This window comes from Gekko japonicus, unplaced genomic scaffold (assembly GCF_001447785.1).
Source record: "Gekko japonicus isolate JY-2015 unplaced genomic scaffold, Gekko_japonicus_V1.1 scaffold76, whole genome shotgun sequence".
In the NCBI taxonomy this organism is placed as follows: domain Eukaryota; kingdom Metazoa; phylum Chordata; class Lepidosauria; order Squamata; family Gekkonidae; genus Gekko; species Gekko japonicus.
The window spans coordinates 551508-567177 of record NW_015166420.1 but is presented as its reverse complement, the minus strand read 5'-3'; the positions used below and the strand labels follow the sequence as shown (position 1 = coordinate 567177).

Sequence of the window (15670 nt, the reverse complement as noted above, 5' to 3'; positions counted from 1 at the left end):
CTCCCCCCCCCCCCCCCAAAGCTGCCACTGGGGAACTGATCCCTGTAATGTCTGGAGATCAGTTGTGATTCTAGGAGATCTCCAGGCCCTATTGGAGGCTGGCAACCTTAATAGTAGATTGACTAGGCAGTGAATTCCAAAAGCGGGAGGCCACCACAAAAAAGGCCTTACTTTGTGTTCTAAGCAATATTGCATCTGAGAAAGAGGGAGCCACAGAGCTAGGCCTCAGGTTTTTTTAATTTACGTACTTTCTTTATATCTCTCACTCCAAAGGGGACCCAACACGACTTACATCATTCTCCTCTCTTCCATTTCATCTTCACAACAACCCTGTCTGGTAGGTTAGGCTCAGAGTGTGTGACTGGCCCAAGGTCACCCAGCGAGCTTCCGTGGCACAAGCGGGGATCGGAAGCTGGATTTCCCAGACCCTAGTCCGACACTTTGACCGCTACACCACGCTGGCTCTCATATGATGATGAAGTGGAATATATGGGAAGAGGTGTTCCATAAAACAGGACCCTCTTCACACTTTGCAAGAGACTCGGTTGACCGAATGCCAACAAAACCCCTGCCCAGTCTGTTATAAAGAAGCCAGCCTAGTAACTCTTCTTGGTGACTTTCTAGTGGTTTTTGTTTTTATTCTTAATACAGAAAGCATCTATATGCACGAAGGAGCGTTGAACCTTGAAGGTGGAAAGGGTGCTGCCCTGACACAGCCGTGGGAACTAGGTCCCAGATGGGCTTGGTCTTCAAATGTCAAGAGAGATCATTCCTCCGGCTTCAAAAGAATGCAGATGTAGCCACCTTTTGAGTTCCAGAAGAGTTTAACCACAAATACTGAGAAGCCACTGCCTACCAGAGGGCTAAAATATTTCCAGTGTAGCCACTAGGGATGAGCACGAACTACATTTTTGTGTTTCAGTTTGTGGTTTGTGGCTGAGCCATGAACCGAACCATGAACCGATATGCCCGTTCGTTAACCCAACCGGTACATATTGGTTCATGAGCCGTTTAAAGTTTAAACCCCTGCTTTCTGCTCCCCATGGCTTTTTGCGGGGAGCAGAAAGCAGTGCTTTAAATGGCTCCTGGCTCAGCTGCTTTTTGTGAAGAGCAGAAGGCAGGGGTTTAACCCCAGCCTTCTGCTCTTCAAGAACCGCCACAACCTGCATCAAAATTTGTTAAACTTCGTGCCCATTCTTCAGTTTGTGAACACTGCTTCACGAACCACAAACCAGCCAAAATTCATTATGAACTTTAGTTTGCCAGCTGGGTCATGCCCATCCCTACTAGCCACCTTCCCACAATACCGGGCAACTTGTTGGGCAAGCCTGCCGTGCAGAAGTCAACCCAGCTCAGAGGAAGAAGATAGTTTAGGATTGGCAGCCATTCGGGTTACCAGCTCTGGGTGGGGAAATACCTGGAGATTTTAGGGGTGGAGCCTGGGGAAGGCGGGGTTTGGGAAGGGGAGGGGCCTCAGCAGCATACAATGCCGTCAAGTCCACCCTCCAAACTATTAGAAGTGGAAGACTTTGCACTGTCTCCTGTCTCAGACTTGAGAACATGGCACCAAAGAGTTTAGACAGACAGAGACGTCAGGACACACAGAGGATCCTTTCCTTCCTGCTCTCTTATCCTTTCCTTTGAAGTAGAATACTACTCTTAGGGGCAGTTTCCTCTGCTTCCGCTCTCACACTCTCTTCTTCTCTCTCGCAGGCATACAAAAGAAGGTGCCTGATCTCTCCGTCTTGCACCAGGGAGGCTGGACATCCAACACCATCTAGCTAGTTAGAATAGGTAACCTACATCTATCTCTTACCTGCACTCTCAAGCAGGTATTTCCTTTAATAGGTAAAGGTTCTCTTGCTCGAAAGCCAGTCGAATCCAACTCTAGGGTTGCAGTGCTCATCTCCGTTTCAAAGCCGAAGAGCCAGCGCTGTCCAAAGACGTTTCCGTGGTCATGTGGCCGGCATGACTAAACACCAAGGTGCACGGAACGCTGTTCCCTTCCCACCGAAGTGGTACCTATTTATCTACTTGCAATTTCTTCCTTCCGAACTGCTAGGTTGGCAGGAGCTGGAACTAGAGACGGGAGCTCACTCCGTCATGCGGCACACTCTGGTCTCGAACTGCTGAACTACCGACCTTCCGCAGCCTGCAGTTCAGCGTCTTAACCGCTTGAGCCACCGCAGCTCCTATTTCCTTTAGTAAAAGTTACTTATTAGTTTGAGAACTGACTGCTGACTCCGTGCGACTCTGTCAGTCTGTTGCCGCACCTAGCCCCACCCCACCCCAAGCTTCGCTGCGTTAAGGCCTTTGAGCACTCTGCGATTCTTCCGTCGTTCCCTGGCAGTACCACGTCCGGAGGAGTCAACACATAGCAGCCATGTTCTCCCGGAGAACTGACCTCTGTCGTATGCAGATCAACTGTAATAGCGGGAGATATCCGGGCCCCACCTGGAATTTGGCAACCTAAGTAGCTATTTCCCCGTATGTTCCCCCAAGAGCACTACGGTCTGGGGCCCAAAATCTGCTAACTGTGCCGGGCCCCAAAGATGCAAAACTGGTCGCTACAAGGGCCAGGGCCTTTTCGGTGGCGGCCCCTACCTGGTGGAATGAGCTCCCGGAGAAGATCCGGGCCCTGCGGGATTTGATGCAGTTCCGCAGGGCCTGCAAGACGGAGCTCTTCCACCAGGCTTTCAAGTAGGGCCCCCCCCCCGCTATATTGTCATCATAGGGGGGTGGAAAAGGCCCTAGGAAGGAACATCTGAACTTTTTAACATCTTAATATTGAAGCCACTGAATGCCTACCGGGAATGTCTGGATTTGGTCAGTCATCTTTCTGGGTTTTAGTAATTGAGGATCATTGAGCACTCTATTTGTATTGAGATTGGTTTTAAACTGTATAGTATGTTTTAAATGTGTAGGATGTTTTATTGTTGCAAGATTTCTTGCTCTGTAAGCCGCCCTGAGCCCTACGGGGGAGGGCGGGGTATAAGTTTGATTAATAAATAAATAAATAAATATGTTGGTCCACAGTAGAACAGCAAGAATCAAGTCCAGTCACCTCTTAAAGACCAAGAAGCTTTCCAGGGTATAAGGTTTCAAAACTCAAAGTTCCCTTCGTACGATCTGGCATACGATGACGGGAACGTTGACTCTCAAAAGCTTTGACCCTCGAAAGCTTACACCCTGGATATCTTGTTGGTCTTCAAGGTCCTACTGGAGAGGGAGAGGAGGTTCGTAACTGAGCAGGTGCAGCACGGGGGGCTTAAGAGATGGCTCTAAGACTGAGGAAGTCCTCAGTTCAAATCCTGCCTCTCTAATGAATTCACCCAGCCGCCCTAACCCCGCCGCTCCCTCTTAGGGACAAACCAGATGTTGACACAGGAAATGTGTGGGTGGATTCCAAATTTTCTTTTTAAATTAAAAAGCATCTACAGGAGCCTGCCAAGTCTGAAGAGAGGAATGAAGGGAGGGAAGGGGCTGGTTTACCCTTTCTCCTCCTGCTGAGTTTTCCCAGCTAAAACTCACCCTTCTCTAAGCGGCTTTCCCACCCAGGGGGAGAAAAACAAGATATCGGAGCACCTTTACTCCCATGGGTGGGAAAGCAGCTGGCGATTAAGAGCAGGGGGGGAGGAGATAAGGTTAAGGAGACCCTCCCCACTGCCTGTCTTCTGCTCCCGATCAGAGCCCAAAACAACACCAACAAAAAAGGCACAGTTAGGCAATCCATGCATTGTCTCCGTAAAGTCTAATTCGGGGCTCATCTTCAACTCTCCCAATTGCATGTGGGGGCGTAATTAATACTAACCTACTTTCCAGGACTGTTGTAAGGAGTATTGCAACAAAACCGTGTTTATTATTTTTAGAAGGCTATGAATGGTTCAAAGAGGCTCGCCCAATTTAACAACAATACCACCCGTGTTAAGCCACAACCCACATCACGCCGCAATAACGATAGGAAACAACGACGGCACCCCTATTAAACCACTGGATAACTGGACAAAACGGACAAAAATCAACAACAGCAAATCATTTTACCGAACAGGGAACAACACGCTTACATACGAGCAGGGACTGAAAGGATTAGCAAGGGCAAAACCCCAAATCTTTGCCTGACGTCTGAAAGCCAATAGTGAGAATCCAAGCTGGATCTCCCACTGATTGAATTCCAAAGAGAGGGCGCCGCTACCGATCCCTGACCACTGACCACCTCAGAAGGAAAAGGTACCCTGAGAAGATCTGAGCTGGCACATTCATGTGGGGCCAGGTGGTCTTTCGTATCTGTAACCCAGACAGCTTAAGGCTTTGAAGGTTAGCGTCGGCGCTTTGACAATGAACTCAACACAAAACCTTGCAATAAGATTTCAGTAAAACAAGTTCACTGCAGTGCATCTCTCTTACACTTGCTGCGGATTTGGATCAGTCCACATTACCGGGAGGTCTTCAAGGAGCAAATGTTGTGATAAATACAGTAGTACAGATGGACGGGAATCCAGGAAAAGTCCTACCTTAAAGTACAGACCATTGCGTTCTTCGGAAACTATGACCAGGGTGGAAGGGTAGAGAATCAACAGGCGGTCGTGCTGTTCCTGAGAGAGACACAAAAAAAAGACTGAGCTTTGCACAGGGTGACCGTCGCAGATACAATCCGCCTTAAACACTTAGCATTATTTTTGTGCAAGTGACAAGTGCGGAAGGCACCAGAAAGTTACACAATTCAACCCCTTGACCAAAACCGGAGTTGTGTACATTCTGTACCCGTCTGCAGCATAAAACTTCTTGAGAATCTTGTATGTATTTAAACTCTGTCTAGTCATAACTGACTTATGGCGACCCCAGCAAGCAGCTTTCAAGGCAAGTGAGAAGCAAAGGTGGCTGGCCATTGCCTTCCTCTGCAGAGTCTTCCTTGGTGGTCTCCCATCCAGGTACCAACCCTGCTTAGCTTCCGAGATCTGAAGAGACTGGGCTATACCACGCCACCTTCCCTCCACTGAGAATCTTCAGGGATTTAAAGTGTTTAAAAAAGGATTAAAAAAAAAAAGTTTCTAGCCCTTGTGGCTATACAGATAGTCTAATGAGTACATTTACCATGGCAAGCCTTCAGTAGGTAAAATATGATTTCTAACGGTTTGGTAAGGGACTTCCATGCCCTGCAGAACTCCTGGGCCATCTCTCAACATGCAACATTTTGCACATGCGCTTAATTTATACAAGTCACTGAAATCCATCACTGTCTTTTTTAAAAAGAGTACACACAGCTCTGCCTAAATGACTGGGTCATTGGTCCCCCCAGAGCTCCATTTCCACCATCCAAGAGGGTGAGTGTCTTGCAAGCGGACAAGATGGATCAAGTAAGTGAGCCAAACCACAGAGTATCTGTCAGATACAGGGCAAAACCTGCTACCCCAAAGGTTTAACAGCTACTCAAAATCAAATGCTGTTTTGCTTTCTGAAGGTCATACCTGAAAGGGCAGATGCTGCAGCTTCACTTTAGAGACGCAGAGGACGTCGCCCAGGGACTCCCGCTGGGTGCCTCTCCATTCCCGCACGGGGGCATTCTGCACAGACCACCGCAGCTGCTCCCTCCCAATAGAGCTCTGTTTCCAGTCATTCTAAAAGGAAGACACAAATGAACAATGATGCAGAAGACACAGGCATCCAGACACCTACCTGCCATGGGCAAGTGCCCCAGGGTCTCTTTATAAGCCATGATGATCAAGCTTCCATGCTCAGAGGCAATGTGTCTCTAAATATCATAAGAACATAAGAGAAGCCATGTTGGATCAGGCCAATGGGCCACCCAGTCCTACACTCTGTGTCCCACAAGGGCCAAAACCCAGGAGCCATCAGGAGGACCACCAGTGGGGCCAGAACTCCAGAAGCCCTCCCACTGTTGCCCCCAATCACCAAGAATGCAGAGCATCACTGCCCCAGACATAAGAACATAAGAGAAGCCATACTGGATCAGGCCAATGGCCCATCCAGTCCAACACTCTTGGTCACACAGTGGCCAAAACCCAGGTGCCATCAGGAGGTCCACCAGTGGGGCCAGAACTCCAGAAGCCCTCCTGCTATTGCCCCCCAAGCACCAAGAATACACAGCATCACTGCCCCAGACAGTGGGGGTTTTTTATTATTATTTTTTCGATTTATCGCCTTCCATCTATACCTTGAAGCTGTCTAGGTTTGTAGCCGCCACCAGTTCCTGCGGCAGTGAATTCCACATGTTAATTACTCTTTGGTGAAGAAGTACTTCCTTCCTTCCACAAGTCCTTGCATTGTGCGAAAGGGAGAAAAGTACTTCCCTTCTTTACTGATTTTAGTGAGTTTAATTCATGCTGTACTGACAAATATAATTGTAAATCTGTATTATTGCAGATCTGTATGTCTGGAACCCACCCTGAGCCTGCTAAACAGGGAGGGGCAGGATACAAATCCAATAAAATAAATCAATATCATAAATAAGTAAAATAGAAGAGAGGATAGACATATATACCACCCTGAACTCCTGGGAGGAAGCATGGAGGAGAGAGAGAACAGAGAAGCTGTTGTTTTATCAGTCCTCAATTGAAACAAGCCAAGCTTTGGCAGAGCAAGACATCTGGATCAAAACAAGGGCTGCTGCTCTTATAAACAGAGACGGGATTCCCATCGAGTGGAATTGCTGGTGGCTGGAATTTCTAAGCCACCTAATACAGGCCGGCAAACCGGTCGCACAAGATTCTCTGTCATCTCTGATTCACAAGGTGCTTCACAATGATGTACTGTAAATTTGAGCATTTAATGCCTCCGATTTTAAACCCTGAGCCATTTGAATACCTTTTTTTCTGGCAAAAGAAATGAAAATGTAAAAATACTATGCACAAACACATCTATTTTGTCAACCCAGAACACCTTCGCTTTATATGGCAGCAGGAGCCGGCACTGAGTTGTTTAGGAGCCAGACGGGAAACTGTGAGTGGGCAAGAAACTCCCTCCAGCAATCTCTGCCTCATCCCAGACACTTTCCGCTTCCCTGGCCCAGGCGGAATTACCCGTGCGTGGGAACTGAGCGAAAACTGAGCATCCCTTCACGATGCAAGAGAAGAGCTTTCCGGCACAGGAGTTTCTAGGGACTGCTGACGGACGGGGCCGAAACGAAAACACTAGAGCCTACTGCTTTCGAAGGGGAGGAGAACACCTTCACAGGTGTGCATTCCGGGACGGCTTCCAATTCGTACTTGCTAACTCATTGTTTCCCACACTGGTGAAACCTTTGTTTTAGGGGAGGAAGCTAAGCCCTCACACCCAGAATAGGAACAGGGCAGGAGAATGGGAGGGAGGGCGTGTCACGTGGGTGTGAAAAGGGGTGCCTTTTACTCTGTAGGTTGTTCTAGGGCCAGACCACACACATGATGATGATATCCTTTGATATGAACACCAGACGTGTTATTTGGCAGCCTCAAAGGGAGGGAGGGGAGGGGGGAGGGGGGATCTAGCGCAAGGCTAGAGAGGGTGGTTAAGTCTTCCCCTCCACCCCACAACCAGAATGGGCCCCTGAAGTCCCAACAGGGGGGGAAAGAGGCATAATAGACATGCCTGTCTTTCCCCCCCTTACCATGGCTTAAAGCAGCTGGAGGGGGGGGAGTGGTGATCGTGGAAATCGTGTGTGTGTGTGTGTGTGGGGGAGAATAGAGGATTGCCCTACACCCCAGCCCCAACTGCTTCCCCTTCACTTGCTGAATTACATGTCTGTAGTTCCCTTCTTAGGGCCGCAGTGGCTCAGAGGTTAAGATGGTGAGCTGCAGACCAGAAGGTCTGTAGTTTGGCAGCTCGAGACCCGAGTGCCACGTGATGGAGTGAGCTCCTGTCCCTGGCCCCAGCTCCTGCCAGCCCAGCAGTTTGAAAGCAAGAAATTGCAAGTAGATAAAGGGGTACTGCTTTGGAAGGAAGGTAACAGTGTTCCGTGCGCCTCAGCATTTAATCATGCCGGCCACATGCCCACAGAGAAGTCTTCGGACAGCGCTGGCTCTTTGGCTTGGAAGCGGAGATGAGCACCGCCCCCTAGAGTTGGATTCAACTGGCTTTCGAGTCGGATTCAACTGGCCTTTACCTTTACTTCCCTTCTTGGAACGTTTACTTCACGTCTCTTTTGGTCTTCCTTCGGATAGGAGCATTTACTATTTTGCTTAAAACTCTTGGAATGTTACAGTAACGAGGCTGTCTGTATTCCACAACTACAGCCGAGCGTGGATTTTGTCAGGGTATTTCCCAATTCTGCCCCAATAGAAATTCTTCCTGGAATACACCATTCCAAACAGAGTTGTCCGTGTTGTGAGATGGAACTCCATGTGCATTCCATGTGGAGAGCCAGTTTGGTGTAGTGGTTGAGTGCGCGGACTCTAATCTGGGAGAACCGGGTTTGATTCCCCACTCCTCCACTTGCACCTGCTGATGTGACCTTGGGTCAGTCACAAGCTCTGGCACAGCTGTCCTTGAAAAAGAGCAGTTTGTGTCAGAGTTCTCTCAGCCCCACCCACCTCTACAGGGTGTCTGTTGTGGGGAGGGGAAGGGAAAGGAGTTTGTAAGCTGCTCTGAGACTCCAAGTGAAGGACGGGGTATAAATCCAATCTCTTCTCCTCTTCTTCTTCTTCTGCATTCATTGCACTCATTTTCTGCCAGTTGGGACTAGATTTGGGAAGGGGTGAGTGTATAAGAGCTGGATATGTAATATCTTTATGGAAGTATCCATCGCAACATGCATCTGGGTAGTGGAAAGAGCCGTCAAGTCGTAGCTGACTTATGGCAACCCTGTAGGTTTTTCAAGATAAGAGACGTTCAGAGGTGGTTTGCCATTGCCTGCCTCTACATAGCAACCTGGGACTTCCTTAGTGGTCTCCTACCCAAATACTAAGCCGGGTTGACCCTGCTTAGCTTCCGAAATCTGATAAAATTGGGCTAGCCTAGACTATCCACGTCAGGGCAACATGTATCTACTATATATCAAAGTCATATCCAAATATACACCATGAGCACATCTGCACACAGAAAATGGCAGCAGGAGGATATGGAACGGAACACAAGGCTGGTCCCTTAGGTAGTATGGTCAGGGACCAGCCTACCTAAGGGACCGCCTTTCCCCACATGTTCCCCCAAGGGCACTACGGTAGGGGAATCAAAAGCTACTGGACGTTCCAGGCCCCCGGTCCATCAAACTTGTCATGACCAGGAATAGGGCGTTTTCGGTGGCGGCTCCTATCTGGTGGAATGAGCTCCCAGAGGAGATCAGGGCTCTGCGGGACCTAGCACAGTTCCGCAGAGCCTGCAAGATGGAGCTCTTCCGCCAGGCTTTTGAATAGGAGCCGCCACTACCAGTGTACCACCAACGCACCAGTGTACCACCAACGCACCAGTGTACCACCAACGCACCAGTGTACCACCAACGCCCCATAATTTCTGTATATGGACATCATGATGCGGGCATCATGGGTGAGAATGGGACGTTTAGGGGACGGCCATCTTGCTTTTAGAAATCGTAACTTCGGAATTAGTTTAGAGGAGCACCAAAATTGTTTATTAACTGTGATGTACTTTTAATATTTTGTATTGTTTTATTGTTTTATTTGGCGATATGCCTTGTTAGCCGCCCTGAGCCTTCGGGGAGGGTGGGATAGAAATGTAAATAATAAATAAATAAATAAAAGACACGGTAACAGCACGGAACAAGTCTGGAGCAAATTACACTCCGCCAAACTTAAGATTTCTTTCGTGTGTATAGAACTCAGCCTCTCGAGAACCTCAATTTGCATTTTTAACAATGCCCCAGTCTCCCAGCGTTCAGGGTTGTTACAACAGCAGTGCGAACGTGTGGTCAGTGCTAGGGGAAGGGAAGGATTGGAACAGACTCATAACAAACAGCAGTCTTGAGCCACCGGCCCCTATTGTGCAACTCGGTTCATCTAGGTCAGCTCCAAAACCAGCCACTCACCTGAGCCAGGAAGGGCAAGTCGAGGCTGCCTCCGTTTAAGTGGATCTGTTTCTCTAAGTGGTAAAGCCAGGGGTTCAGCTCCGACCTGTCCGCGGGCAGTAGACTATCAGGGGGTTCAGCAACGGACCTGTAAGAAGAGACCAGAGGAAATGTTGGAAATGCCGTCGTTCTGATCTGGATGGCCCAGGCTAGGCCAATCTCATCGGATCTCAGAAGACAAGCAGGGTCGACCCCAGTTAGTAAGAAAGGAGCCTTACGAAGGGCCAATATTAAAAACCTACCGCATACTTATTATATACAAAAATACGTGTGTTCATTAGAAAGACAGTTAAGCCTTATTACAAAGTGCAACTGACCTGAACACAAGGGTCAAATACAAGTGACTTGATGTATTTCTGCCCCTTGGGGGCCTTCATAGAATCACAGAGTTGGAAGGGACCTCCAGGGTCATCTAGTCCAGCCCCCTGCACAATGCAGGAAATGCATAAATAACTTCCCCTCACACCCCCAGTGACCCCTGTTCCATGCCAGGAAGATGACAAAGAACCTTCAGGATCCCTGCCCAAACTAGCCCGGAGAAAAATTGCTTCCTTGTATTTGACCCCAAAGTGGCGATCAGCATTTCCCTGGGGGTGTAAGAAAGGGCCACAAGAAATAAGCACTGATGCCACCCTTCCTGCCCTTCCTCTCACGATCTGCCCAAGTTCACAGGATCCGCATTGCTGACAGATGGCCATCTAGCCTCTGTTTGAAAACCTCCAATGAAGGAGAGCTGACCACCTCCCAAGGAAGCCTGTTCCACTGAGGAGCCGCTCTTCGGAGGTCAAACAATTTGAGGTATAGATCGACTCATGTTCCAGTGTTACATGTTACAGTGAAATAACAAAGAACCAAAAAAGGAAAGCTGTAGAAAAAAGAATATTGAATATGAATAATCATATAAAATAGTAAATTTTACTTGCAACGTGGTAAAGATGACTATATTACTTACTTTAGCAGCAAGGTTAATACACATAAGACAAGGGTTTTTATGAGGCTTCTTAAGATGTGTCTTAAGATGCAGAAACACGTCAGGGCACTTGTATTTGGCCCTTGTGTTCAGGTCACTTGCACTTTGCAATGTGGCTTTCATTGGGCCCTTATATGTTTTGAACTCTCTTCCTTATAAACAGGGGTCATTTCCTGCAGGAGCGCACAGGAGCGGAGCTCCATCAGTAAAGAGCCCAGGGGGCGGGCACATGCAACACCTGCTCCCAGCAGTCCTCAGTCAGAGCAAGAAGCAGCCCGGTATTTTCAGACACCCCCCCCCCCCCCAAACAGTCCACTGGCACCTTTAAGACCAAGTTTTATTCAGGTACAAGCTCTCCTTCTTCTGTGAGGACAGATCTGCGCACCCCCCCCCCCAATAGCTAGCAATCCAAAAGTCCAGTGGAGCCTGAGCGGTGGGTGTTGCCTTCTGACACACTTCCGGTGAGGCCAGGGGGTGTGGCATATGCAAATAAGTTATGCTAATGAGTTATACTAATGAGCTCCTGCACCTCTTTTTCTATGAAATGACCCCTGCTAATAAATACATGTATTTTTGTATATGATAAGTATACACTAATTTTTTAATATTGGTCCTTCGTCAGATTTCTTTCTTACCTTTGTGGTTCTTGATTCCAAGCATTGGATCAAGTTTTTTTTTTCCTTCCCTGTGTCTTACTATCGATTCCAGTTAGTACCTGGATAGGAGACCAGCAAGGAAGCCCAGGGTTGCCCTACAGAGGCAGGCAATGGTAAACTCCCTCTGAACATCTCTTGGGTTGAAAACACTATAGGATTGACATAAATCGGCTACAGCTTGACAAGACTTTCCACCATTAAGGTGCTGGAAGGGCGTAGTATAGGGGGTAGAATCCTGCCCAAACCTGGACTCAAATCCCTGCTCAGCCAAGGAACTCGCTGGGTTACTGGGTGCCAGATGTTCTCCCTTGGTTGCACCCACCTCCCTGGGATGTTGTGAGGATAAATGGAGAGAGAAGAAAACTAGCTATGCAGATTTGGAGTCATGGTGGCATTAAAATGTCTTCGGCAAAACTTTTCCCAGGCCTTTTAACCGAGACCCATGTTTTCACCAGGGCACTGAAATCGAGGCTGAATAGTTACGGATACTTCCACAGATGCTGAATAAATGCACTTTCAATCCACTTTCAGTGCACTTTGCAACTGGATTCTAGTGTGTGAAATGGGAAAATCCATTTGCAAATTATCACGGAACTGCACTGCAAGTGCACTTTGCAACTGGATTCTAGCGTGTAAAATGGGAAGATCCACTCACAAACGATCCCGAAAGTGCACTGAAAGAGCAATATTCCAGCATGTGTGAAAGCACCTTAAGCATGGACAGTGGTCCTTCGCCCCCTCTGCAGCTCTTACGCATGAGAAGCAGCTCCAACCACCTGCCAGTTCCCATATTTCCAGCCACCCGCCCCTCACGCCCCTGACCAGTCATGACAATAAACACTGCAGCCAAGTGAACCGCCTGCTTCCAGAAGGCAGGATATGACTGACACGACCAATCGATTGGTGATTAACTGCCTCTTATTAAAATGAATGCCAGGTGCGATTTGAAACGAGCTTGACGGAGGCGCTTGGAGGACTGAGATAAGCCGGCACTCTGCAAGCCGTCAAAATAAATCATTATCAGCAGAACAATAACTTTGGCCTTCCTCTGAGTTTTTTCGCTGCCTCATGTTTAATGTAACGCTGATGAATTGAACTTCTCCGGGGTCCTGTGAGCCGGGAAAAACACGACGATGTCCGTTGTACCAAATGAACATTGGAAGCAGGCTTGTCAACTCTGAGTCGGGAAATCCCTGGAGATTTTGAGGGTGGAGCTTGGGGCTGGTAAAGTTTGGGGAAGGGATGGACCTTATAGAAGGAGAGAAGAGATTGGATTTATACCCCGCCCTTCACTACCTGAGGGAATCTCAAGAGTGGCTCACAATTCCCTTCCCTTTCTCTCCCCACAACAGACACCCTGTGAGGTAGGTGGAGCTGAGAGAGCTCTCTCGAAGACTGCCCTTGAGAGAACAGCTCTGAAAGTTCTTGCGACTGACCCAAGGTCACCCAGCAGCTGTGAATGGAGGAGTGGGGAATCAAACCCTGTTCTCCCAGATTAGAGTCCACTCTTAACCACTACACCAAACTTGCTCTTACACATTTATAATGCTATAGAATCCACCCTCCAAAGCAGCCAGGGGAACTGTGGTCTGCAGATCATTTGTAATTCCGGGGTATCTCCAGGCCCAAGCTGGAAGCTGGCAACTCTGATTGGAATCTGTCTTAGACCAAATCGGAGAGCCGTGCCTTCCTTCCCATCATGCCGTCTGCCTCGGCAGCGCAAAGGTCTTTCCTAACACCTGCTACCAAAGAACCTTTCCCCCCACTTTGGGTTATAAAGATACACGCGACAAACACAATTGTCCCACGATTGGTTATCAGTTCGAAACAAACTTCAGCTAGCATTCATGCGCAAACAATGACTTCAGTGTGGGCTTAGGAGGCATCTGTCCGTCTGTCCATCCGTCCCCCAGGACTCAGAAGGAGTGAAAGACAACTCTAGCAATGCATGCCAACAGCTTTTGAAGAGGGTTGTCTCCAGAAAGCAGAACCAAGGATAGGACGTTTTGGAGGTCATTAATTCATAGGGATGCCATGAGTTGGAAATGACTTAATGGCACTTAACACATACACAACTAGATCTCCCAGAATTACAGCTCATCTCCAGACTTGAGAGCCAGTTTGGTGTAGTGGTTAAGTGCTCTAATCTGGGAGAACCGGGTTTGATTCCCCACTCCTCCACTTGCAGCTGCTGGAGGACCTTGGGCAAGCCATAGTTCTGTCGGAGCTGTTCTCTCAAGGACAGCTCTCAAAAGAGCTCTCTCAGCCCCGCCAACCTCACAGGGTGTCTGTTGTGGGGAGTCGAAGGGGAAAGGAGATCGGAATCCTCTCTGAGACTCCGAGTGAAGGGCAGGGTATAAATCCAACTCTTCTTCTTCTACAGAGATCAGTTTCCCCTGGAGCAAATGGATGCTTCGGAGGGCAGAGTTTATGGCATCGTACCCCACTGTGGTCCCTGTCCTCTCCAGGCTCCACCCCCAAATCTCCAGGAGTTTCCCAACCTGGAGCTGGCAACTCTATGTCCCCATCCCCCGATGGTGGCCAGGGAGGACCTGGCAAACCTAAACGAGGGATAAACCCTGAATGTGGACAATGACAAAATGAGGTTATTTCCACAACAACGATGTCAGGTGGAAGCCCCCCACCCACCCATGCCTACAGTTTGGGAGGGAATATGGAAGCAACTGGAGACTCCGTTTCCATGCGAATTAAAGGCACCAGAGAGAGGATAACCAGCAGGCATGTCAAGGCACAACAGGGAATCCCTGTCAGGGCTTTGGGAGTGGCTGAGGCCGAGAGAATCTGCTGCACGCTACCAGTTTTTGAGTCACAGGGCTGCGACGGCACGACCTGCATTCTGCATTTCTGAAATGCCCTAGTTTGTGATGGGGGCAGAGAAGCCTGAACAGATCTTGAGGTTTTGCAGATGCCAGTATAACAAGCGGCTTTGTGGGCTTGTCGGAGGGCACGAACTTTTCCCCTCTGCAATCTAAGATCACCACACACCCCGGGCCAATTCCAAAAGAAAAGTAAAAGCGGGGTCTGGGAGGGGGAGAGAGAGACGACTGGTTTCAGGAGCAAAGAAGCTCAGATTAAATTCCAGACAAGACAGACATGTTTTCCTCTTCATCAGCCCCTGGGGCAGACTGGAAGTTGACTTGCTGGCATTACAGGGCTCGATCCGAAGGTTGGGGGTTCTTTATGGCATATCCCGGGAAAGGACGGGACCAGAGCCGGCCTTCCTTACCGGGTGGCACAGCTATATTTGTACAGTTCGGTGTGGTGTAGTGCTTGGAGTATTGGATTTAGGGCCGCCAATCTCCAGGCGGGGTCTGGAGATCTCCCGGAATTACAACTGGTCTCTAGAAGACAGGGATCAGTTCCCCAGGAGAAAATGGTGGCTTCGGAGGGTGAACTCTATGGCAGCTTGGTGTAGTGGTTAAGAGCGCGGACTCTAATCTGGGAGAACCAGGTCTGATTCCACCGCCTCTCCACGTGCAGCTGCTGGTGTGACACTGTGTCAGTCACAAGCTCTCTCAGAGCTGTTCTCTCAAGGCAGTTCTCGAGAGAGCTCTCTCAGCCCCACCTGCCTCACAGGGTGTCTGTCGTGGGGAGGGGGAAGGGAAAGGGAAAGGCATTGTAAGCCGCTCTGAGATTCCTTTGGGTAGTGAATCCAATGTCGGTGGGAAGGGAAAGGAGATTGTAAGCCACTCGGAAACTCCTTCGGTTAATGAAGGGTGGGGTATAAATCCAATCTCTTCTCTTCTTCTTCTTCATTATATCCTGCTGAGGAGTCACCTCTCCCTGAGCCCCACCCTCCCCAGGCTCCATCTCCAAAATCTCCAGGAATTTCCCAAACTGGAGTTGATAATCCTAGTTGAATTATGGCGATCTGGTGCCAATGACCATTCATCAAAGCTCTCTGGTGAAATTGGGCCAATCACTCTCTTTTTGTCTGCCTAACCTACCTCACAGGGTTGTTGTGTAAATAAAAATGGAGGAAGAGCGAACTGTGTTTGCTTCCCTCTATTCATT

General features: G+C 48.8%; 1 protein-coding gene across 1 annotated transcript in view; it reads right to left on the bottom strand.

Moving 5' to 3' along the window:
- Window positions 1–15670, bottom strand: part of PLEKHN1 (pleckstrin homology domain containing N1) — a 77502-nt gene that overhangs the window by 21858 nt on the left and 39974 nt on the right. Inside the window, 4 exon segments of the mRNA XM_015411678.1 lie at window positions 4512–4592; window positions 5466–5615; window positions 9971–10060; window positions 10063–10097. Coding sequence (XP_015267164.1) covers window positions 4512–4592; window positions 5466–5615; window positions 9971–10060; window positions 10063–10097 — 356 coding nt within the window.